The 26,150-nt window shown below is 38.9% G+C and overlaps 1 protein-coding gene and 1 long non-coding RNA gene across 2 annotated transcripts; one reads left to right on the forward strand and one right to left on the reverse strand.

Moving 5' to 3' along the window:
• LOC147757400 (uncharacterized) lies at positions 1 to 5,482 on the forward strand. Its single transcript, XR_015321486.1, has 4 exons — positions 1 to 80; positions 1,319 to 3,787; positions 4,684 to 4,889; positions 5,355 to 5,482. It is a non-coding gene; the product is annotated as an uncharacterized LOC147757400 (long non-coding RNA).
• tim (timeless) lies at positions 3,638 to 26,150 on the reverse strand. Its single transcript, XM_086980505.1, has 15 exons — positions 25,910 to 26,150; positions 13,451 to 13,634; positions 12,860 to 13,087; positions 12,483 to 12,675; positions 11,058 to 11,289; positions 10,265 to 10,491; positions 9,670 to 10,100; positions 8,737 to 8,960; positions 8,015 to 8,100; positions 7,274 to 7,454; positions 6,743 to 6,805; positions 6,163 to 6,301; positions 5,656 to 5,922; positions 4,633 to 4,886; positions 3,638 to 3,776 (listed from the first exon to the last, which is right to left on the reverse strand). Exons 3-14 carry the CDS (start codon positions 12,881 to 12,883, stop codon positions 4,665 to 4,667), a joined length of 2,289 nt encoding a protein of 762 aa, XP_086836631.1. The 5' UTR covers positions 12,884 to 13,087; positions 13,451 to 13,634; positions 25,910 to 26,150; the 3' UTR covers positions 3,638 to 3,776; positions 4,633 to 4,664.

Here is a 26,150-nt window from a genome sequence, read left to right on the forward strand (position 1 = left end):
TGTCGAAGGTTTCTCGCATCCAATAACGGCTAGCCTCCGCCCGTAAATCGAACACAATTAAGGAAAGCACTCTTTCAGAGGTAAGTTGAAATTTTTTCACTGTAAGACGTTGTAAGTTATCAAGTTGATGAGTAAATGCGTAGCGGTAACTAATAGGTTAATTGGTATTAGTGGTTATGGTACGAATGTAGTTTTCAAGCAACAACCCGTAATCGGTTCTCATAACATAGCTCTATTTTTGGTAGCAAGAATTTCGTTTACGCGCCAAATTATAAACAGGAGAAACCTCAGGAACGGCTCGATGAAATCAAGTTCTTTGAGATACTAACTTGATAATTAACGTTACTAAATGCGAAGTAAATAGTTTACATTCAAACAATCACATAATATCTGCGTAAAATATTATGATAATATGAAAAAAAATAGGCAATTAAATTTTAGACAGATAGTTTGCTTGTGATTTTTAAGCAAAAACACATGTCTATATACGACAATATTATTCTTGATAATTGTCTGGTAATTAAACTGAACTTTATCGTATCCGTAATTTTATTGATTCAGGAATCGAGTAATTTAGGTATCGCTTTATGTCGTATACTATAAAACAACATTGTAAGTTGTCCATCGATTGTTTTGTACGATTTAAGTTATGCTTATTTTCAAACATCAAGCGCCTACCACTGCGACTAGAAATTAAACATTTGCTTGCCGTAAAAGGGTATAGGTGAAAGGGCACTAGAGTTCAGGCCTGATCATTCGGAAATTGCACCTCACATCGATCCTACAACCAAGTTCATCCTGCGTATTGGTTCAGAGTAACTGCTACTAGTGGCAGGGATGCGATGATCTATTTAGAATTGGTTCTCGTCTATGGACAGATTGCCGTCGACCGAAATGATATTTTTTATTACTTATTGCCAAGACCCTGTCTTTATGCGGTTGTAGATGCATGTTTACATATGTTTTTGCTATCATTGCGATTACTATATCCTCCAATCATGTTGCAGCGTCGCTAGTTTTACATGACAATTTACCTGAATAGGCGCATGCAAAATGAAATTTTCTAGGCTCTTCCAAGGCAGGTTTGCTTTTCAATGAATTGTACCAGTAAGAGGGTTATGTAATGATCCCACAACTCGTATATTGTCCATATTGATAGGTTGGCCGTTTTGCTCTATATCGCAAGCCCAATTTCTTAAGAACTATATATATATATATTTTTCTAATTTTAATGAAACTCACTTTCTATGCAAGAGAAGGTGAGGCTATATACCCCAAAGTGAGATGATCTATCATTCAGATTCTATTAAATTTTCAGACTTTGTGAGATGCACATAAAAGTTTTTTTACGTCTGGCTGTTATGGATTTCGTCTTCCGATCAACGACTTTAAAGGGTGATATTATATGGGACAGCTAAGTACTTCTTTGCATTTCATCGAACCTTTACCTTCGAATCCATTTCCGAACAATAAAGAAGCAAAGTACCTACCTTGTTTTTCTTATTAAACTGAAGTTTATTCCGCTACACTTTGGAAAGCAAATTATGTCCTATAAAAGTCATTACATTTAATTATATTACACGATCACCCTGGAGGTGATATAGGCCATTGCGTTTTGAGCATGTTGGTACCGATCTAATCTGACAAAGAAGTTAAAACAACTAATTGGGTTTAGAGTATAACCCAGGTTATGTATATGTAATATGTATACATATCAATTTAAAGTAAGGCATCGTAGCTTCTTACCCGTTGTACCATACGTCATTCGTATCATATGCAGTTGTTTTTTACTTTACCAACGTAACGCATTGTTTGAACGAAATCGGACTGTACCCCATTGCGAATGATTATGATCATAGATTATAATTTACTGTGGACAATTATATGTACTAGAGAAACAAATAGTACAGGCATACGGCTGTAAAACCACGAGACTTTGTAAGAATCTTACGTAAGTTAGTTACATCGTAACTTTTCTGACTTCTTTTCGCAAAACTTATTTCTTGTTTCCAGCCTATTCGAATGCACTAGTCAAGCGTAAACTCAAAATTTTAGTACCGGGCAGAACCGTCCAAAAACTCTCATACCCAGAGATATTCAAAGGTGAGCGCTTAAGGAACGGTGATCTCTAATAATGGCCTGATCACAAGCGAGAACTTTTTTTAATTACCTGCGACGGCGATATACTACAAGCGTCCGCCCGCAAAACTGTCCCATTTGAAGCTTCGACGAACCGTAAATACCGCATGAAAGAATGCGGCCGCATAAGAGGGGCCGTTGGATCTTATGAACCCATATGGATTCATTGCAGGAGGTCTGACCTTGTATGCCAGTTTTGAATTACTTTGAAGGAGGGGGTCAGTGGATGAGTTATCGCTGCAGTACGAGAAGTAAGGCATGTGGGTAGGATGAACGACGTACTCGTCTGAGATTAGTACGTAAACTAACTATCGTTTTTTTTTGAAAACAGAAGAATTGTACAAGCAGTGATATAAGTAAAACAGTGTTTTGCATCACAGAGCAGCAGCTGAGTTGTTAACTATTACCATTTTATAAAATTCGGATATTAAAATGTTCGTACCTCTTACGCATCACATACGGTCAATAGCCGTTGCAAAAAAATTAAAAGTGTTGGGCATATTACCACTTGGGTGGGATCGCATACTAGATTAGGTTTGTTCGTGCGGTAAAACACCTAATTCGAAACTAGTTATTTTTCTCGACATAAAGGTCAAAACGATCAGAGTCCTCTGATATGATATCGGAACACAGCACTTCTAATATATATATATTTGCTTCGTGACGTATGCATTTTTGTATCATCTCTCTACTTGAATGTAGCTATCCTAATCAATGTTTTGATTCGGATCTTGCTAGGTAGGTTCAACAATGCTAGACCTGCTTTGCTAACACGTTTCTGACTTCATCAATAAAGTACCCGATCGACACAATGAACAATAAGATAGTAGCATTTCTTTCTTCTGGACCTTTGAAGTGAACATACATTCAATCATTGTTATACTGAGCATGTTTTCTGAACGGTATCAATTAACCAAATAACATTTCATCTTTTATTGTGTAGTAGTAGTAGTAGTAGTAGTAGTAGCAGTAGTAGTAGTAGTAGTAGTAGTAGTAGTAGTAGTAGCAGTAGTAGTAGTACAGATTGACCTATTACGATTGGAATCTCTCTTTTTTCGGAGAAGCCCGTTCCGAAGTCTAGATATCAGAAAGCAGTGGTTCTTCATTTTAACTAGAAGTAAGAAGGCTATATTGTGTAGCCGCTGGTCTCATAGATAGTGTAATGATTAATATTTATTTTGCAGATTGTCAACCAGCTTTTCCTCAACCGTAAACCCCCTCCTGTGTTTTGTCCAGACGTGAAATATTAATTTTGTTCTGATTTTAATATAACATCATAGTACAATGAAGCTCCTCTGTTCAAGAGTTGACTGTTTTGCCTCCTCAAAGGCTCCAATGTGTCGTCTAAATTACTTACTAAATTTGTTATGCTTACTATTAGTGTTATATATTTGAAGATGTACCAGCTGATCGGGTTTCGCGTTCCTCATACACTAAGATGCGGCGATGGCGTATACGACTTCGAGGCAATTCTTCCCGTCGACGCAATTTCAAGGATGCAGTAATCGTCTTCAGTAGACGAAGCAAGAATTTTTCGCTTTTTCGGTACACTGTGAAATTACCTACGATAGCTTAGTCGGAGTGACGAATTGTCACAGAAGATCCCACCAAATCATTCACGGTGATGGATCGCCTCACTGGAAGAGAGGTACAGACAAAAACAATGATATACACACAAGCAACACAGGAAAACCAACACACTTGTTATCAGTGGCATAGTTTTATTCATCCGGTTATACGTAGGTCTCTTAAACGATGGCCCTAACCGATATGAAATAGGTCTACGGCCAACTTTGGCCGATCACAACAGAAGTCAATAACAGGTACATTTGACTTAAGCATACGTTAGACGCTACCATATGGCTTAAGTCTAGCTCAACAAACATAAAAAAATTGATGTGAAAAAAGAAAATCTGTTACTCTCTTGAGAATTATTCTGAAGTAGTTTGATTCTACCCGGCTGAATATGTTGCCATTTCAACGTTTATAAACGCGAGGTGTTTCTTAAATGAAGTCTATTAGTATGTTGCAACTTGAATGCAATTACTCCAAATTTTCCTAATACAATATAAGCCATTCGGAAGTAAATTTTCATTAATCAAAACGGAAGAGGCACTCAAATATGCAGCGAAGAAGAAGAAGAAGAAGAAGAAGAAACTTCAGCGTCTTTTACGTATTAGAAAACATTTATTTGCGGCTTCACTTAGGAGGCATCTAGTATAAATAATAGTTAATCACACGTTAACGAATCAGGCAGACATTCGCGCCATCAGAGTCAGCCAGAAAAGCTGTCAGTACCGTATCGAAACGATGTAGAGATGCAGAAAGTCGACTTGTAAGCGCAGCGATTTCGAAATACGTTAGAGAACGTAACAACAATGGACTGAATAGACCTTCTATGAAATCTGGGGCTATCGATATTAGTTGGGACTTTGCTACCTATTCCGTGTGTAGAAATAATACGAAAGGGTGGCAAGGTTAGGTATTACAGACCCGTTGAGGAAGACGATTTTGTGCTTTCGTTCTCAACGAGTTGTTTCACAGATAGTTCCCGGGGTATGGTGATTCGCTATCGCTGAGGGTGTGGACAAACTTGAAGACTGAGAAGGATGGTTAGCTCGAGGAAGTCGGCACGCTGAACCGCCGCACCGTGATGTCGATGATAGACATGTTGCGTTCCAGCAGGAAGCTGTATAGCGAGATGGGCTCCCAAACAGGAGGCATTGCCAAACGTTTATAGTGATAAACTGGTAAGAAAGAGTTAAAATGAAACAACTTTATCGATCGATCATTATGAACGTCTCAGCAAGCACACCTTGAAGCTTAAATAGTAGCATATATATATATATATATATATATATATATATATATATATATATATATATAAATTAGTTCACTAAAAAGGCGAAATTCAAAGAACCGTCGTTCAGCGTTATAAATGCGTCCAGATGCACTTCAAGTGCCAAAAATTGCGAAAGGCGTCCACTTTGACCTGCTCTCCAGAAAAGTTACACGCTAAAAAATCTCTGATACCCATTTTTATACCTTTTTTGAATATTCTTGTTCACAGTAAAAACCAAACCCACAAAAAATACTAAATTTTACATGAGTGTATCTTCAAGCAGTTGCTTTTGTAGCCATAGAATTTGCGCATCCAATCCTTCGTGACGAAGTCGACTGAGTATTAGTGCAACATCACTCTCTTTCTGGCCTAGACTATCCTATGCCTGGCTGTCTGACAATGAGCTGCTCCCCGCTGGGGCGCTGCCGTTCTCCATATCTATGGGCTGGTCGTGTTTATCGGCGCTCTGCGACATCCACGAATATTCCGCTGCGGCTTCTTCAGAAACGTACGCATCCGCGCACCCCATCCGCAAATGTACAAGCTTCTCAAGAATTTCATCACGCTCGTAACGGTTACCTTTTTGTCGGAAATAATGAACCATGTGACTAATCGGATCACGACCCTACTCAGACGACATTGAACGTCATGGTCGTAGATTTGCCTTGTCTCACCTTTGAGTTGCAAGCGACCGACCACACCAGCTGTTGATCTGTGAGGAACGTTGATGCTGTTGCGATGGCCACGAGGGGAACCACTGTCGGAACCCGAATTCCAGTGTGCCGAGATGTTAGATTCCTCAAAGAGTCCTCTGTTACAAGACCAACGGTGTTCTGCTCCCGAGATGACCGAAATTGACCAGAACACTTTCCGGTTGAACGCGAGCTCCTACTAAGCTTTAAATATCCATTGATCATTGCGTTCATAAAGTCGCGGTAGCTCTGCGGATTAAAATTGATAAAGAGAATTAAAATGACGTTAATACAAAAAACTGAAAAATGTTCTTTCTTACCTAAAGGCTAGGTATGTTGTTATGTTAAAATTTAGATATTTTTAGGATTAAGGACATTTCGTTAGCAATTACTGAAGCGATAAGGAGAAATTTCGATTTATAGGCGGCTGACAAAGGAGATAGGGTCTCGTATGAGATATACGGCACCTTAACAACCGGTGCCGCTTACCTCTGATAGTTGTATGTGCGGCTCATTAAGGAGTTCGATGAAACAGCACAGTATCTTTGGAGTGAGAATTGTCTCTAAATGTCCAAGATCAACAGCCACGTGCTCCATCATCGTCAGGATACAATGGTTCACGTACGCGCTGGTTTTAAATGTCCATTCAGATGATCAGAAATGTATTGTTAGATCTTACTAGAGGTATAACAGGCAAGGTACCTTTTCTGTATAAGTATACCTAGAGAATAGAATATAATTAGGTAAGACTTTGCCCCCATTAGTGATTACGGCATGCGCTCCTTCTCCTATTGGAACACCCACATTTCTTTGCCTACCGTTTATTATGCTGCATATAAACACGAGTAGATGGACAGTTTAAAGACCTTCAATTTCAACACAAACTTACGTGCTGCATATGGTGTACACTGGTAGAACACCATGTTGCGTAGGTTTACCCAATTAAAAATACTCTAACACCGCATAAGGAATATTTATATTCAGATCCTGTGTCAATAGAACCACAGTGCAATAGTAATTTATTATAACGAATAAGCCTATAAACTATACTGAATCTAATTTAACGTACCAATTATCTCGAAAATTCGTTAGTAGGTCACCGTACTTATCCATTACGTCTCGAGCTGAAAATCTGCAAAGACATATAAGTTGATAAATTTCGTCACGCTATTCAAGTAAACAGCTACCCATCGTACAAAGGCATTGATTTTTCTATATAGTTTGATTTTTATTTATATGAATGAATGAATGAATGAGGTGGGAAATGTCGCAAGTTGTAAATATTGCAAAATATACATTCTGTCCTCGGATAGTACAGGCTGATCGAAAACTTATTCTGCATTTGTTTCTATCTCACATACATAGATGTCAGTATCCTCAACCATTTTAACTGGACGATATTCCGACAACGAACGAAGTCTATGAGCTAAAATAAGTAAGAACATCAATGTTTTGACCAGTGCCTCAAAGTTAATCATATGGATATACCCTTATTCTATAAATGATCCTAAACAATGAAAAACTACATAAAGTAACAATAAAAAAAACTAGATAAAGCATCACGAGGATGATCTGAGTGGTAAGATAGGGATAATCTTACAGCTGAAAATGTTGTCGTATGTCCAGCTTTGCTCCTTGACCCCTGTTCACCCACTCCATAAGCAGCATCAGTTTGTGATTGGCAACTATAGCATCCGAGAGGATCGCTAGTTGGGGCTCAACAGGTTTTCGAATAAAATAAACAAGAGCATGGCGAAGGTATTCCATCTGCGTGAGGGGTACTGGAAAAATCATAATTAATAATAAATTTACCGGAAATTAAGTACCTTCATTAAAACTTGGCGCATTATTTACGTGGCAAGAAAGCAGAATGGGACACGATTAACTTAGAGCTACTATCTAGATCGACCGCTATGGATTGGATACTTGCCAAAAATTCAATTAGTTTCTTTCTATTTTTTCAATGCCCTTATCTCTTTAGCCAACATATGGCCCATATATAATAGTACGGGAGACACGGAAGCGTCTGCAGCACTAATAATAATAGCAAAACCGAGTTTAGCTCCCGAATAGCTTTATGATAGTTCGTTAGTTGAACGCTGGCTGAATCCATGAGCGTTGGACATTCGGGCTCATACCCAAAATGTATTATCAAAGCCAAGCATAACTTCGCGTTGTGTAATCCTGTCATCAGCATATACACTGTACAATATGCGCAATTAGGTAAATAAAACGTTTCTAAGCTTATCATATAAAGTAATGCAGTACTTTATTACAAACGCAGTTTTCCCTCGACCTTCGAGGCCCAAAACGACCGAATTCATCCTGACCTGGAACTCACCTACTATATGCAGAATGTCGTTGTTATAGCAAAAATGCACAGCGGAGATCATGAGCTCACGAAGAGCTTTCACCAGATATTGATAACTGTAAGTGGGCACGTAAAAGTGTAAACGTTTTAATATAATAATGGCTAAACGAAAGGAAAACATATTTTTGGGTGACTGGTCGACTTAGTGAATTGCCGAAATTTGTCAAAAGTAGAGGCTGTTCTGCATGAAAAAAATGGCGATCCTCCTAAAAGAGCGCACCTACAGTACAACGTAAAATTGGGACAACCGCTTTTAACTAAACGATATATTGGCTGTATATTAGTAGCTATATGGACCCACAGAAACGGGTCACTTGACGTGTCGAAGAGCCTAGAGAAGAAGAAGTCCTTCAAAACCGTTTTAAATCTTCTTCTTCTTCTTCTTATTATTATTACTACTATGTTGCAGAGCGAGTATTCGTTCCTGACGAGGCAAAAAAGGTCGGATAATGTAATTGCTTAATTTAAACAACGATGTTCGTCTGTTTAATGCTGCCAGAAAGGTCGCTACGTTAGGGGGGTTACTCTTCTCCGCGCTATACCCTACTGCGTTTGAGATCGCAGCTAAACGCCCGATTCACGTCGCTACTAGCGTTTTACGCGGCAAACCTCGCTGGCACATGTTTTAAGAACTTTTGACAAAAAGTCAATGAATATAATAATTACTTTTTCTGTTAATGAACGAAACTTACTTGCGCCGAAGTGACCACTGTTTAACACCTGACTCTTCGATGTTGATACTTTGAAGCGAATTCGTCGCTTCGAACACCAATAAACCAATGAGATCGACGGAGAGAACGGCCCGAGTATGTTGTATCTGTAGTTCCATAGCTGCGGCAAGCCGCATAAAGTAGGCAATAAGCCAACTCATATGGAAGACGTAACCTGCATCGTCCTTACAGCTCAGGTATACTTGCTACGCGCACGTGTTAGTTAAACAGAGATATACAAACAATATCGATTAAGATTTACTGTGCTTGGCTGTAGGACTGGGTGTAAAAGCTGTTCTTATTATATCATCTGCCTTAGCTATTGATGATCTGAAGCCTCACCTGAGCGCTAACTAGATTGTATCTATTTTGCTACGTACGTATTTGCTAGAATAAGGCAAGCATAATCGCAGATTCAAACAGCAAAACTTCACCTATCTGAAGACACCCTAACGAAGGTTCGTCCTTATTTACCTGAATCGTCATTCTTAAATTTAACTATAGAACGATTATTTTTGTCGTTCATATGCTAATCAGGTCCAAACCCCCTATGCTAGCTCGCAATATTACCACAAATATACAACAAAACAAGCTAGTCAACAAGATTATGTCGTTTCTAAAAGGCAGGGCCTTTCCTCATAAAGGCTTCACCTGGTCTGTGGAGAACATTTTTTTTTGTCTATATCATGCATTTTCTGCATAATGACCCGATGAGGCGATAGATAAAATTATGCGAAAATGCCGAAGTAAATAAGTTTAAATAACGACACAGAAGATTATTTCGTTAATAGGGCGCAAACGAATATCTGAAAAAGGTAAAAATATTCAGACATAAGCTACTACTTTAATATTATGAAGTGAAGAGCTCATTATGACTGCTATTATTATTATTGATCAAACTAAGCTAATAAGTACCCTGAGCGACAGGACGAGTGGAGAGAATGCACTGTGCAGGAACGTAACCGTGAACAGGGCCAACATGTGGGTTATTTCCTCTTCGCTAGGCGCGTCTGAAGCTGAATCACGCAACGTCAAGCTGCTCGCTCCGCGATGCTCCCATAGTTTGCGAGTTGGGCCTCCACCTCGAACAGCTGCGAGCGATGCTTCAAAGCAAACGCTTGGTGTGCAAGGAAATTTGTGTGCATGAGATTGTCCACTTGCCATGAATGTGGCACCAGTCTGCTTTCGGGACACATGGGTTCTTTGTTTAAGAGAGCGACTGTGCACATTCTGTTCCATGGACGAATCTGAATTCGAGGGCCTATTAGCAGAATGCATGGCCCTGTGCTTCGATGAGGCCTTATGGTGTGGGTGTTTAATGTGTTCCTTCGAGTGCGCGCCAGCATCTGGGAGATGGGGAACGCATTTTGGTACGGAAAGGAATCGTAGAAGATTTCAGTGAGTGTAGTAATGGTGAAACCTTATATTTGTAACCGATTGCCATGTAAGAATGATTGATGGCAGAAATAAATAAGTAGTGTACGAAATTTGCATACTGTTAATTACTCACCATCGTCTGAACCAGACGAGGAAGATTGCTCATTAGATGAGTATGACATTGCGCTCTCAGATGATGAATTGGGTGAGCTTTGTTTTACCATTGTGCCACGATTCGTATCTTTCCGGGAAGAAGGATACGAACTAGCCATGACCTGAGTGACCTCAGGCTTTTGAAGCAATTCATTTTCACCGTTAGGTGACGCTTTGGCCGATTCGGATAAAGATCGATTTGAGCCACTGGAATCGAGACTTAATGAGTTGTACGATCTGAGATATTGATCGGCAATTTAGCGATATAACCTCTAAGATGATAGATATGTAAGTTACGATATTTTTACATGCTGACATAATGTAGCAATAAGGAACACTGTGTAGTGAGCAGAATCGGATCTCATTGCTACAACAGATATTACTGGCGTGACTGTAAGAAATGATATGAACTAAAACAAATTGTTTTTCCTATGACACAGCCTGTAGATATGGCACATGCATATGGACATACCGCGTGCAGGAATTGCTTGATTGGCAAAAACTGCTAATAAATAAATGTTGATACCATATAAAGGTGACTCTAACAATAGTATGAGTGTCCAGTGTAAGATTATTAAAAGCTTTGCGCTCATACTTAAATTTCAAGAGTTGGATAAATTTGTAGCGCCGCTTATATTCATTATTCCAGTTATCTAATTTGTTAGGCACCAAATCATTTATGAAGCTGCATTGAACGTCACGCATCATATTCAAGCAATGTCAGTGGATCATTTAGTCTTCCTTATATTGAAACCTAAACGAGCTATGTTTACTTAAAATCGTTTCGGAAGAATTCGGAGTCATCTTGGTTTCCTGCTGATAATATCCCAGATGAAGTTGATGAGCCATTTTCTCTACTCGCAGCACTATCTGATTTTCGTTCCCGACTGTTTTTGGCCTGTTCCACTTCGACTGGAGTTAGCCCCTGACCGAAGTTCTGAGCTCCGCTCCTCTTCGTATTACCGACTGCCATCAGTCGAACGTCATCCGCAACCACATACGCTTCTGTAACAAGGGATTCGAAATGCACGGACGAAAGTTGTATCCTTTTCCTAAATCTTGTTTCAGGTCCTTACGGATCCTTACGCATACAGTTAATAAGATGCGAGAAAAGAAGGAGGGTAACATGATCGTTTCATGTCGAAACAAAGTTTCATCCTAGCACAAGCCTCGTTTTGACCCTATAACTGCATTGCCTAGGCAGTGAGCCTGGGCAGGCCCAAAGGTATTGGTCACTGTCAAAGAAAAGTTGTCCTAGTCATATGGAGCTCTAATAAAGGCTGGCCTGGCGTTGCTTCTAAAAATCGACAATATAACAAGCCCGTTAGCGGTGAGTGTGCGGTTGGTGTCTTTAACATTTTATTAGGATATTACGTCGGAGTGTAATTAATTACACAATAATAATACTAAGGGTTAAGTTAATGAGTTACTGTAAAAACAACTGCATGTATTTATAAATCGTTCAATCTCGTGTTTGTGTTTTCAGTGCACTTCATTGAAGCCGTCTATCTTTCTTAATAAGGCCGAACAGGTTGTCTGTATGTGCATTTCTCCCAAAAATAGAGTGTCTGCGGCACAGTTTCACACTAATGAGTACATGACATGATTTACTATTCCCAGAATATTAGTTATCGACTACATATAGCTGAAGCCACCTGCAAAATAAATACGAGATAATTAAATAACTTAACGGTTACCATGACCGAGTCATTGGTCGGCTAAAAATGGTCAAGGAATTTCTGCCGAACTATTGTTTGAAGACATTTAACGGACAGAAAAATAGGGGCACAAACAGCTATCTAGGTGCTTTGCCCTTCTTTTTGTGGAGCTTGCTTTCGGTAAACAATTGAGTATACCTTTGCCCTGACAGACGGACATTGTAATCTACATGTGCGCTACTGTATATTACATAATGTAATTGTATGGACTTCAGATAGATCGAGAATGATCTGCACTTGTGCCGATTACCTAAGACCCTTATCCCACTACCATTTAGATATACAAAAGTTCATATCATATCGAACAATTCTTTACAACCAGTTCTTATTCATGTGTTACTATGTATGGACGCAGGAACACCTAGAGGCCTGCCCACGTACACACAGGCCCATATTTAGCCTCAATCAATGGTGCTATTAAAAAGTAGTATCCTGCTGTGAAAAAAGTGTTGTTTCATTGTGCATTAAATAGGTACTAACCCAAGTTACTACCTGATGATATATTTAAGGCGTGGTGTCCACACGACCAATTCGATTTCGGAGAGTCCTTTTCCGTGGACGTGCTCTGGTCGAATGCAAACTGGCATTCACTTAATTGTTTCTGAAGTAAGATCACGCTCTGATCTTTGAACAATAGCGAGAGGATGTGGACGATGATTGATGCCCACTGGTCCTAAAGGTTGATTTATTATATAGTAATAGTATGGATTGGTGGTGGCGTGTTAAAGGTGGTAAAAGTATCAAATCGAAACATTTTGCTCATCGCAACCAACACTGCATTTATACACCTGATACAATTATGCGTAAACGACGGATTATTAGAGTGAATGAATGGCGTTCACTCAGTGCCAGCCTACCTTATGAATACTATTAATCATCATAACAAGCACCCCGTCAAGGCCATGCACGAACAGATTCCAAGCCAATTTATTCTTTATGTGAGTCCAGGATTTGAACGCTTCCTCATTTACCCGGAACTGGGTGCATTGATAGGCGTCCGGGACGTAGAGCAGGTTTCTGATTAGGGTGAGATTTAGAGTCAAACTGGTCACTTCCGTAGCGCTAAGGTCGCTACCCTCCAGGTCCTAGAATAACGGGATGCGTTTAAAAAAATACACATATAAAGGCTATATGGGTTAACGATATTACCCCTTAAACTAAGATTTCAAAATATAATATCAGCCACTACTTTAAGATTATACTTCATGCTGGGTCTTACTGCTGACGTTTATACTGTAATACGTGCGAACCTTCCCACTTTTCAAGGAGAGACATGTAAGTTGCACGAAATTTATTGTAATACGTAGAATAAATAGAGAACGCCGGTAGTAGGAGGAGCTTTACGGCGTCTCGCAGTCTATGATGAAACTGAAAATGTATATTGCTGAATACATCTATCAAGACAGGGAGAACCAGTGAAAAGTATATAAATCGTTGCAGAAGTGTACCTTTTTTGCTTTGGCCTTAATCGCCGTAACGATCGCCTGTGTCGTTCGGTAGTCAAGAAAAGTCCTCTTAATTTCGAGTGATGTCTTAGCCAATCGTTTTAGTAAGTTCCGTCCATTTTTACTCTGACTGCATCGGTCGGCGTCTACCAGCTTTTCGAGAGGAGTCGTTACGTTTACTAACAGTCTAATAGAAAGAAAGAAGGGTATATTAGTCGAGATTAAGTGTTGCATCTAACTCTCCCTAACGAAACCTGGAAGGATTTGCGTTTTTTTTTTTTTTTTTTAAATCACTATATTTAAAGCCACGATAGCAACAGGGCACAGTTTCTTAAGGATAAACTTAATTAGTTAAATTGTGAACATCAGATGTACGATGCAAGTAAATCCTTGTTAAGATGAACGGATAGTATCCAGCTTCCTGTTGCTATTATTATTCTGATATGTTTTTTCAAGTAGAGCCCTATAATTCAATATTTACACCGACCGATTTAGGCAATCTGTTATACGAACTTAAGCAAATTGTTAAAAAGAATGTTGAAAGTGATCGAGTCATAGAAAAACATCGTTACAAAATGATGAGAAGATGCAGCCAGCCGTGGGGAGTTAAATATCTAGCAAATTGAAAGCACCTTCTAGCTTATGTGTTTTCTGGACCTTACGTAACTTTGTGTCGGCCTTATTTTGGTCTGAGCCAAAGAGGGACCTTCAAGTGATGAAAGTAAATGGACCAAGTCAACCTTCTGTGGGTTTCCGCATTTCTACGGTAGAATGAATGTACCTACAACCACAATATGAGCTAAGCACAAAGCAGGCGATGTTGACTGGTGAAGTCTGAAAACTGTATTGAAAATTCTGTTGAACGCCATTCATTGGGTGATCTATTGAACTGAGCATTTTCGCACGATTCAATAGGATCCAGGTAAGCGTCATAGAATAAAATGGAGGATTTCAATTTCTAACTGAGGGTTCTACTACGAGATGATTCATTTGATAATTGCAAAATAAATGTTGATTCTATTTGCTAAGTAGGCTTGGCCTGACGAGAGAGCATTGTGACACGTATTTTCATGTTTAAAAACGAAAGAGTACTACGTCGAGGGTTTCTAGTGCGTTTCTAATGCGGTTTATACGACATGATGTAGCACGATCTGTACTACATGGACTCTGCCAGCGGCTGTGGACAAAACCGTCTGATTGTTATTATTATTATAATCTAGGTTGAGGTTCAGATATATGACTGTTTTATAATCGATTCAATATGAGTCGAGGACCTAATTTACCTAGATCGACAGCGTTGGTAGGCCATCGCACTTCATTAGTTGGTTAAGTAAAGAATTTAACTATATATTCCATACACACCTTGCTCGGAGCACTCAGTTACTTAAATAAAGGACTTCTTGGGTTTCTTTTTTTTTTTTTATAAACGACAGAGATAACGTTCCATTTTGTTGTGTACTTTGTTTGTAACGTCGCTTACTCTGGAGGCGTCGCTGATTAATCGTAAGCAACTGTGGACGTCATCAATGCGTTTCCTTGAAGGAACTCTTTGCCCAAATATTGCACACCGACCACTTGGGGCGGGAGCTCCTCGACTTATTTACACTGCACTTTTTCATATACTATATGATAGTTTACTGAGTAGAGCAATTACGATAGATCAGGAAAAATAAATGTTCAGTTACAGAAATGCAGTTATCTGACAAAATCCTGTTTAACCTACGTAAAAATTTATATGAATATACCTTAGTAAGGAAAGATAAATATCTAGGCTATAGCTTAGCGTATGTGGAACTCAAGACCTGGAAATTTTCATCAACGGGGGGGATCTTTTCTAAATGGATTATGGAGCACATATGGTTCACATACTTATTTTACAAATGTAGCATATAATAAGTATATTAAGCTTCTAAATCAGATCGTCGAATTGTCTAGAGCAGTAGGCGTCCGACGCAAGTCTACGGGGCTCATGGCGGATCTCATGTCCCATTCCGATGAAGAAACAAACTTCCATTTTTTTTGCCATTCGGAGCACTTTAAAGAAATTGGACAGAAATAGACGAAGTTCTACAGAAAAATATAAATTCATTGATCTTTCATACTGAGCAATTCGATGGGAGAAAACTTCAATTTATTCTAACTGCTCATTACTAAATCGCTTTTCATAAGGCAAGTTCTCCGCAAGCCGTTTGCGGAGGCCGTTGCGTGGTACCGTCTTCTATTTCGCTGCGCATTTTCTTGATAAAAATCAATAGGACCGACGAGGGCAGCACTCTCCAAATATATTATTCCTTGTCAAGATCAAATCGCGTCAAAAAGGTCAAAGTAGCGACCGGAACGAAATCGATGGTACGATAATCACAAAACGCATGTACAGCCCCAAGATTGACTTGTATGAGATGACTTCTTGGTAAATAACCGGCTAACTGGTTGTCTAGTCGGACTTTAGCTATCTGAGTAATAACAAAAAAAAAAAACGTGACTGGGCAGACGTTTGATTGTCTGCTTGAAAAGATGCGCATTAGAGACCCAAATCACACTGTCCCCTCTCATTACATGCTGTGAATGCTGATGTGTTTTTGTAAAAACGTATTGAATGTCGTGTTATCGGACTATGCTTTAATGCTGTATATGCTAGCGGAATTCGGTGGAAACATGTATAAGTGGATCATGACCGTTACCGTGATAGGATAATGCCAGACCTGAATGTCAGCTGCCTAAACAATTGCTGAAAGACATGCCGTACTTAAAGCTAAAGTTATTTAAAGGTTGAAATCGAATAAGAGCAATATTAATTAATCGATTTTAGAAGCTCAAGTGACTCTCGTTGCTGTTCAGCAATCTGTAGCTGTTATGGAATGAATTTATTGAATACAAGTGTAGAAATGTAAGCTAAGACGATGTAAAAATACGAAAGAGAGCAAAACCACTATAAATCTGCTTATCAGTTTCAGGATACGACCAGATAAAGTCTAGCGCCCATCGATATTTGATCCATGCGTTTGTTGCCAATGTTCGTGCTATCGGTCGCAATGTAGCAGGCTTTTGAATTCTAGGACGCGAAAAGCGGTGGGCGCTGTCTTTGCGCTTGGATACCTTTTGCCACAGCAGCGAATTTAAAAATTCCTTCTTTAATCGCATGGTATTGTAATGGGCCTTTATAAGCCTGCATACCTCTGATTCGATGTTATGGCTTAAAGGTCTTACTTTAAAAGTAGCCCGAAATTGTCTTCTGTGACCATTTCTCTAATGGTGCGAAAGGGCGCAGTGCTAGACGTTGTCAAACGTTGTTTTAACGATTTGCTTCTCCACAATGCAACGCGTTGCGTAGGGTTTTTCAGAAAAGCTCCATTCGAGTACTTGGCAATGGGTCCACACACCATTGAATTGCAGAACTTCTAGCTGGCAAGTGTTTCCCGCATTATGTAATTTCTATATTGTTCTGAATCTCGCGCAAACGTTTATGTTGACATCTGACTCTGACTGTACTCTAAGGGGGATAACTTCTTTGGCGTCTTTTTTAAATTATCAGCGTAATAGAATTGTCTGGGCAGCTAACCCTCAAAGACTGGCAGTGCGCGTTTTTAAGGCCATAGCTATAGCTGCTATTTTCAGTTAAACTCGACACACTCTTCATCCTCGTTTAACACAGACTTTCAATCCTTTACTGACTTGAAAGATTATACTCAATAGGCCCTCAATAGGCGGTTTATCAAATAGTACATGTTGTACCGCCCCCTGAACGACAATCACATTACTGGTAACTTAAATAACCTGAGATTACACATGAAAAGCTGTCAAATTCAAGAACAGCGCCCTGTGTAAAGCTTTTAGACTTAGATTTTCATAAAGTGCCGCGTTTATAAACAGGACAATTATACTCCTTTATACACCCACTTACTTGAAATTGAGTTATCTAATCTAAGAATTGATAGTTTAGCCACACGGCAATGTAAACCGTAATTTAATCATATAGCTGCTCTTCACAATAATAAAAAACTACATACATTTCAATGAAATCCAATTTTGTTGATTTTATTTATCTTTTTTTGGCCACGACCTTTCAGGTCTGGCTGTGGCAAATAGATCGGTCAATTCCAAAGCTCTCGTGCTCATAAATGAAGAATATTTCTTATACCGGTATAGGGCATATATATATATATATATATATATATATACTTGTACATATATGCCCTGTACCGGTTCTGACAGCTTGAAATGATCAAAAAGTTATAGAACCTAAACAAGTTGGAGAAACTTCAAAAGTAGAAAAAAACACAAGAAAAATACATAACGGAGCTCGTAGAATTTTAATGAAGACACGCTGTCCAGAGGAATGACCTAAGCCCGTGTAGGTGCGCCAGCCTCTTTTTTCTGCTGATGAAGACCTGCATACACTCGACACAGACATTACGGAAGTGTGAAAGAGCATGGCGCTTGTCTCAACGTGTTCGCTTAATCATCGTTCTCTATAATGGAAACGATAACAATACGCATTTTGTCGCATAATTTAACCACAGTTGGGACCACATTCGGTTTCGTTAGGACAAAACATCAAGGCGGTGTCCATAGAGAGCAATTGCCTTTGGACCTGCTCCATTCAATCGGAGTATTCCGAAATTTACCGGAGAGATTTTTGCAACTTAAGCAGTCCGACTCTGCGCAGCAGTCACGCCAGGTACCAATTCGTCAAACACGATGAAATTAGGAAACACGTACATTACCAAGCCTTTCTAGCATAAGTATTTCCAGAAAAAAAAACCTGCTCTGAGTGATTTGTCATTGATTCGTTTACTACGCTACCAACGCAGATGTTCAATAAAAGCTTCGTATCAACTAAAATCCCGTTTCATGTATCAGGTTTACGGTAGATACTACACGCTCTCATAAAGCTTACAAAAAAAAAGAGATGAAAATGTTTATGTAGGATATAATATGACACAGTGGATTTCCACTTGTACATGCTATATGGCGTTGCTCACTTCATTCAAATTAAGCGTTACGTAAGCTTTATTAAATTTTTATTTATTTATTAAGTTTAAAAATCAACAATACTGATTGAACTAGTAATGGTAACATAATATTATTTACCATATAACAACAAGACTGGCGCCATGGATTGAATACAAACATTTAAAGCGTAAGCGATGTATAGTCTAACACTCCAATCTGCAGAGATAGGATTATTTCTATATACAATACGAACAGTGGATTATATTTAATAGTAATGAAGAACATAGCGTGTGTCGAAATAAATATATCGCTTATGCCGAGCGCGTCGTTCGGATCATCTGGTGTGATTTTTGCAACAATCTCGAAGATGCCACTTCAAACGTTTATACAGTTTTTAAAAAAAACATCTACAAAAGCACGACATGTTCACATTAGTAATAACAGACTTGTGCTTACTGTGTAACTACGTAACAGTTACGCGCCCCCTGATTTTTAATCGCGCCTTGAAGCCGAGCGTTTACTTTGGTTCTCCGTAGGAGCGGCCTTAAGCGCCGATGGAAAATCAGTGATTTTTAAGGTTACACCATTCAATCTCGTGAAGCCATCGGTAACGCGAAGAAGGATATTGCTGATTTGGGGACTACAAGCGCCGTGTTTGTCTCTTGTTTGGATAACAAGTCGTACTTGCATGTCTCTGTAGATACCGTGTTTTTTGCATGGATGCAGCACAGATTGTCAACAGGTATAGAGCAATTTGGCTATAGAACAACGCATTCTGCTAAACAAATATGTGTTTATTACCGATAGCCCGTTTACACGGTGATCACATCGAGTTCCGCCACAGCAAACCTCATCGTTAAATACACAAACCTCGGTAAAGTTCTTCGGCACACGCGTGGCGTCACGGCGCATCATGTTGAGAATTGAACTAACAAATCTGGAGTAATCTCTTACATCGAATAGCTGACTTTCGCTACTTAGGGTTACATAGCATTCGTGTTCACTGCCATTTGAAAGACTAGTTTTAAAGAGGGCGCGTTCTAGGCAGACAGACACGCTATGTAGTCAGTGCAAGGTTTACCGATGGGGGATTCATATCAATGAAACTGGCGGATAGCCGCCCTGAGTTGTGCCTCCTATGAACACACACCCCGATATTGTAGAAGTGTACGGGGAATACGTACGTAATTGTACAATGTCTATTTTATAATACACAATATCATTTAATATCACTTAATTCTGCTGGGACCAAGGTAAGACTCGATTAGCTTTCTTTCCGAAGTGACTTTTATTCAAGGAAGCTGTGCAGAGATAGATGGGCAGGAGTGAGTTTAAAGTTCAAAGACAAACTCGCAGTTTGGAAGAGGCACGCCTAGGATACACGTGCCTCTCATATTTTTCCAAATGTAAAAACGAAAAAGCCCACTGTTTTCTAGTGATAATTTCATAGCAGCTTGTATTTTTAATGGCTCGCCCATTAGTAAGTACTCGCTTCAATGTTGACGTGTGTTTTTCTGCCTGTGTATAACTGCTTCATATTAACTTTGTACTGAGACAAACGATTTAAATGTGATACATCCACAATAGGGAAATATAGGAAAAAACCTGGATGGATAAAGTTTTATTGCGAAACGAGCAAGCATTTCACTTGGTGATTGCTTTGCATTTTGCTATAGTGGACATCAGGACCTTCAAGCAGAGCTAGCGCTTTTATCGCTGCTTTTATATTGTCCTTAATGTAGTTATCGTTAACAAGGAAACAATATCAAACTTCAGATTAACTTTGTTTAGGTCCATTTGTCTCCTCGCATTGACCTCGTTATTAAGACAAGTCTGGCCGAAAGAAAACAAAGGTCGAGGAAAAAGGAAGCTTCAGCTCGCTCATCGTATGTAGATACGTCACAAGTAGTAAGTTTTGCCAATACGTTTCATGCTGAGCACATCAACAGGAACCAGTAACTGCTGTAATCGACAATGTTTTAAGCCAAACAACCCAATGCTTTTCAAAGGAAGGTCCCTATCTATAGGGGGTCAATAGATTTCCGACTTGGAGAAACAAAGAAGAACAAGATCAGAAAAGCTAATACAAGCTGATCACCAAAATAAAAGCAATCTGAGCCAATAGTAGTAAGCACAACTGAAATGTTCCCAAACATAGTCTTACAATGCGGAATTTATTAAAACTCATTCTCTCGTGGTCCTAAGGCCTGCGGTAGTTAACCGTGAAGTTGGGGCAAGATGCGCGCAAATTAAAAATCATTTATCTTCAATTATTATCTCGGCTTACACAGTGAAGAATGCGGCATCGGTGCAAAATAGATTTTATATGCATATAGCGTCTTCGACAGTGGATATTAGACCAAAAGATACGGAAAATTCAATCATCTGTCCATGAAGAGCCACTATATAAAAAGATATGGATCTGTATTATGCATGAATGTATGTGGCACCTTTTTCAGTGAATAAAACTTCGCTACGTTAAAAAAGATGACGAAGAAGTTCTTTAAGACACATTCTTAAAAAAAAAACAAACGCGTTTTTATAGAAATTTCATGCTATTATTACATGTGGGTATTTTATAGTATATAATATTCTCGCTAAAGGGTCGTACTTCGTGTCAGATACTGCTATTGGCTTGGCCGTTTTCAGATACCGCTTTCTATATTTCGTTTAAAAAACGTACTCTGCCATAAATCAAGAAAATCACATATTGGGTCTATGTGGAAAATGCTAAACTCTAAATAAAAATTGGTTTAGAGCAGAAATACCTTAATATATGTGTTCCTGCTTTCCGGATCAACACTAGCTATATAACCTTGAACTATATATATACATATATATACATGTGAAACACATGGACTTAATCCTGTGTGTTTACTAAGCATGCCTGCAGAATCTGCATACAGAAGGGGAAAAATGAAAAAAGCCTCATTCTGCAGTAGTTTTTCCGCTATTTACATTATTCCTGCTAGATTAAGCGAAATTTAATACTATAGAAAAAAAAAAAAAAAACACTGCACGTATTTGTATGACTACGCTACATGCTATATGTGTATTAACATAACAATTTTCTGCAGTTCTTCAGTAATATGAAACGTGTTAGTAAACCGTTAAAAAATTCATAGTTAATGAAAAGAGCATGAAAAATAGAACGGTGACTCTATAGACGAAAAATTAATTCGAGGGTGTACGCTACAATGAATGTTGCAAAGGAGTGACATTGCCCAGGACGACAGAAGAGCTGAGAGACATACGTCTCCAGCCGACTTCTTCTGCCCTTACGACCGGCCATAAGTTTACTGAATTTTTTAGCCTAGAGGTCGTATTAATCATGCAATGCATATAATGAAAGCGCAGCCGTAGAGAGGTAACACGACGAACGCTGTTGGGATCGATATGTATCGTTAGTAAAAATTAGTTTCCGATGTACGCACAACCTGGCATAACAAGCCAAGGGCTTCTATTGGTAGGAAGCGCGTCATGGAAACTCTGTAGCAGGCAAATGTTGTACAAATAGTCTTCTCTGTAGAGCAAAAAAAAGTTCTGAAATTAACACGCTGAACTGCCATTCAGTGTTGAGCCGGCAATAGACGACTTTCCCAAAACTTCTTCAATGATCTGTGGCCAGTCTGTGGTCGGTCTAAGAAATGGAGCAGCTATGTCCATGGGGTAGATTCTTTGGTCCAAAGGGTAGATTCTTTTTACTTGTAGAGTTTGACAATGACTTTGTAAAGTTACTTTGAATTTTAGCACTGTGAAATTTCAGTCTGCTCAAGCAGAAGAATACCATAAAACTTTACCCTGCCGGAATAAAACAAATCTCTGCGACCCTTTCCTGAGGCTAGAATAGATCTTTTATTGTATTAGAATAGTCAGAAAAACACATATAATGCCATGTTTATGGGTTGTTTTATTAGCGATTCATAATGTATTGAATATTTAATTTGCACACGCTACCAATGCATGACTCTTTCATAGTATAATTAAACCTCATATTTCTTAATTATTATGAAGTACTTATTAAGCATGGACTAAAGATATACACGGATAAAGGTTTGCCGATAGACGGTTTTAGAACGTCTGAGTTAATGATAGCATCCGTAAGAGAAAGAAATCTAAACTCTCATAGGTAGCATCGTAACTGTGGTGCTATATATGCCATGTATGCTTTCTGGATTAGTACTGCGTGGTACAATTTGAGGTAACTTTTCTGGACTCGACGATGTGTAATGTTGAAAAAAGCTTCCGCGCCGTTCTGCACATTTTTTATTTTCGTAACATGCTTTCGTCCATTCTTCCGTTAAATAACGTATGCCAGTTTTTACTGTAACGGAACTTTAACAACTACATTTTGATTTATCGATCCGCGTTATAAATACTACGAAGTGAACGGAAAAGGTTCTGTCGGCGCAAGATCCGTAAAATATAAAAAGTTCAACTGAATCATCCATTCGGAGTCCAGGAAAACAGTTATCACGATGTGTCCTCTAAGTAATCTAGCGTTTCCAAATAAACATATCGATCTATTGCTTCATTTGTAAGAAGCAATTCTGAACGAATCAGGATCTCGTAATCCCACCAAATGGGAAACATAGCTTTTTCTGGATAGAGACCTGGTTGGACCCTGGGTCCTGGCTTCCCTTCTAGGGCCACCCAATCCGATCTCTAGTTCATGTTAACATACAGACATTACTACTCATCGTTGACGATAATTCTGTGCAAAAATCTGCCTCACGCTCAATACCGAGAGAAATGTCAACGTGTTGCGTGCGGCCCTTGTTGCCATAAGCCCCTTCTGAAAGTTCATAGGGCATCTCAGCGCTCAGTCTCTGTGTAAGTCAAAGGGACTTTAGACGGTCGTGTGTCTGTCTGTAGCTTATCCTATCCGCCGATTCTCGAATTGTTTGGTCGGCGTGTCCCTTCAGAAATGCATTCTGACGCTCGTCACCAAATTCAAACAGTCGGCCAGAACGGAAGTTCCGGATGCCGTTTTCAAACCAGGAAAACCAGTCTTGAGCAGTTTTTTTTTGTTATCGATAACGTCGTTGCTGCATCCAAAACAAATAAGCCGCTTCAACGAAATGCATAACATAGCAAGCTTCGAAAATGTAGTTTTGCCCCCTGGAGCATCTATTTTGATGAGGTTACGACACGATATAGTCACAGCGCTGATACAGCAGCAAAAAAAAACGCTTTTAGACGGTATATCAGAATTCAACATACTTCTCCCATTACCTAACAGTTTAGCAGTAATGAACCTTGCTTGAGTTCGTACCTACCGTAAGCTTATTATGTCAAAATTAGCATTAGCTATTGCGAAAGTGTATTATATAGTTTAGTATAGGTTGCTTTGTGTAGGCCAAAAGTTTGTGGCCATTGGCCTGAAAATGTTATCAATCGATTGCTAACATAGATGGCTCATAACAGGGTGTGCACATGCTCAATCGCATTAATTTATTGCCTAAATGCAAAGACTATATAAGCAAATAATGAATTAATACTGTGGCTCCTATGTAAAAACAGTATTAAGTATGCTTTCTACGAAGTTACGGTTTTAGTCAACTAAAAACACTATTTATTTAGGTGCTACTTTGTACTTCTGTTTAAGCGCTACAAAGGTAGCTTTAGTATTGAACATGGATTCTGATATAGTAAAGACGATATCGGTAGGATAAATTTAAGTCACGTAATACTTGCAATTTTATATAAGGTCTCTAGTAAAGGCGCTTGTCTTTACTAGACACCTTATATAAAATAAATCGATGAAAAGATCGCTGTCCCTTCCAAATGACAAGAAAGCTACTAGCACTCGGATAGAATAGGCTTGATGACCTGTTTAAGAAGGAACATACGCAGACATATTTAAAAAAAGACAAGCATTTCTCCAAGAGAAAACAAAAATAAACGAAGGTATTGTAGAGCAATAATCGATTGTATAATATGCCGTAAGAAGAAGCGACAGTCAACGTCTCCATAGCAACCACAAACTGCCTCACAGCTGATGTATATAAACAAACAAAGCTTCTACTGGTATCATCCATAGCGATAACAATGAAATTCTTATCCTCGTGTCAAATCCAGGAAATGAGCGCCTCAATCAATTATAAACGTTTCTGAGACACGAAACAATAGTCTCCCACGCTCAGATAATGATTCGGCGAGGCGTAGACGCGACCACCCACTCTCGTTTCAGACCGATTAGTTACACCATCTGAACAAAATGTTCGATCCGGAATATTGCTGCAACCTGAATTTTATGTATAACTATATAATATTATGTATGAGAGTTGTATATCTATATCCGGTATATATATCTGGTTACATACTTTGTTCATGTCATTGGAAATGTGCGAGCAAGTCAGCGCTTTACAAGGCCTTCTAACATCCTATCTGTGTGACATTTAGCTCATCACGATTCGCTAGCGACTAATATAGTATGCTAGGCATCCAATCTAAGCTCTGCATCTACATAAGAAAAAATAGATTTACTAATCAGAAAGATATACAGTACTCTATACATGTCAGGAACAACGTGTTGCGAAGATAGTTTCACGCGACAGCACAGCCTGGGCCAAGTCAGCTTCTGATACCTGACAGGTTTCTATGTCATATTTGTGACTTGTGGATCCCTACTTAGTGATCTAATCTATTACGCACCCTTTACAGGTTACACGTAGAAGCCCATTTTTGGCTGGCTGGCTCCTCTGACAACACTCCCACGGTTATATATATATATATATATATATATATATATATATATATATATATATATGGTTTAGAGGCTGCGTACGGTTTCAGGTGTGTCGCTAATGTTCTTCGCGTAGAGGCGGATTAATTCGAGCAACCAACAGCAACTCAAGTCATAGATACCTTAACCTACCTAATTTTGTCTCTCCTGACAAAAAGGTCGTAGACAGCTCTGCGCCATTTCGAGTTACGCAACCGATAACCGACGCTATCAGGTAAATGGAAATGTCAGGCAGGGAATGACAACGAAAATTTCTGACAGACAGTTTATTCTTGCAGCTCTATTAAAGATTTCCCTTCAACGTAGTTTGGAAAATCCACTTGTCGTATAACGTCATTGGAAACCTATTGAGATAGACTAGTATTACCCAATGCGATTTAAGACAAGGGTGGCATTACGTACCCCATCACGAAGTAAGTTTATTCAAGATTGCTTTTCTAGGCTGTCAGCGAACATTAAGGAGAGCCTCGTTTACCTCTACATGTAATACCTGTAGGGGTGGTTACGTGTATAGCTTACGTCAACTGGAGATAATAATAATAATGATAAAGCCAGATATAATGAGACACGAATAAGACTTGTAATAGAAAAATATGTAGCTATATCAGTACAGAAATAGTGGATGTACGGTTAGTTGATAAAAGAAATATCTATTAATTGAATCTGCAGTTTAGAAAACTAAAAATTTTTTTATTCCCAGAAGCCGACAAACGTGCTGCCCACTAACCTATCTGCAAGCTAAGTAAAACGGGCTTACTTACCTAACCACGGGGTCGAATACGGGAGGATGTTCGGTTGATTCGACGAGCACAGGAATTATATTCTGAAGCGTTATGAGAACACTAGGTTAGTTTTTACAAATATTTTATTATTTTTCTAACGCGTTGAATGCAATAGATGAGGTAATAATGTACTTTAAGCATTGTTATTTGTCTTTACTATTTCGTTGCGTGAATGATTTCTTAGCTGCTTTAAGTAAAATACGCAGTTTTCAAAATATGC

Source organism: Varroa destructor, unplaced genomic scaffold (genome assembly GCF_002443255.2).
Source record: "Varroa destructor unplaced genomic scaffold, Vdes_3.0 BEIS01000002.1, whole genome shotgun sequence".
NCBI lineage: Eukaryota > Metazoa > Arthropoda > Arachnida > Mesostigmata > Varroidae > Varroa > Varroa destructor.

Coding starts and splice junctions, on each gene's coding strand:
- tim (XM_086980505.1), bottom strand. CDS start 12,883: ATGATGATTAATAGTATTCATAAG. Junction 11,290..12,482: donor ATCATCAGGTAGTAACTTGG/GTTAGTACCTAT, acceptor CCCTTGTTACAG/AAGCGTATGTGGTTGCGGAT. Junction 5,923..6,162: donor CGCACATACAACTATCAGAG/GTAAGCGGCACC, acceptor TTTAATCCGCAG/AGCTACCGCGACTTTATGAA.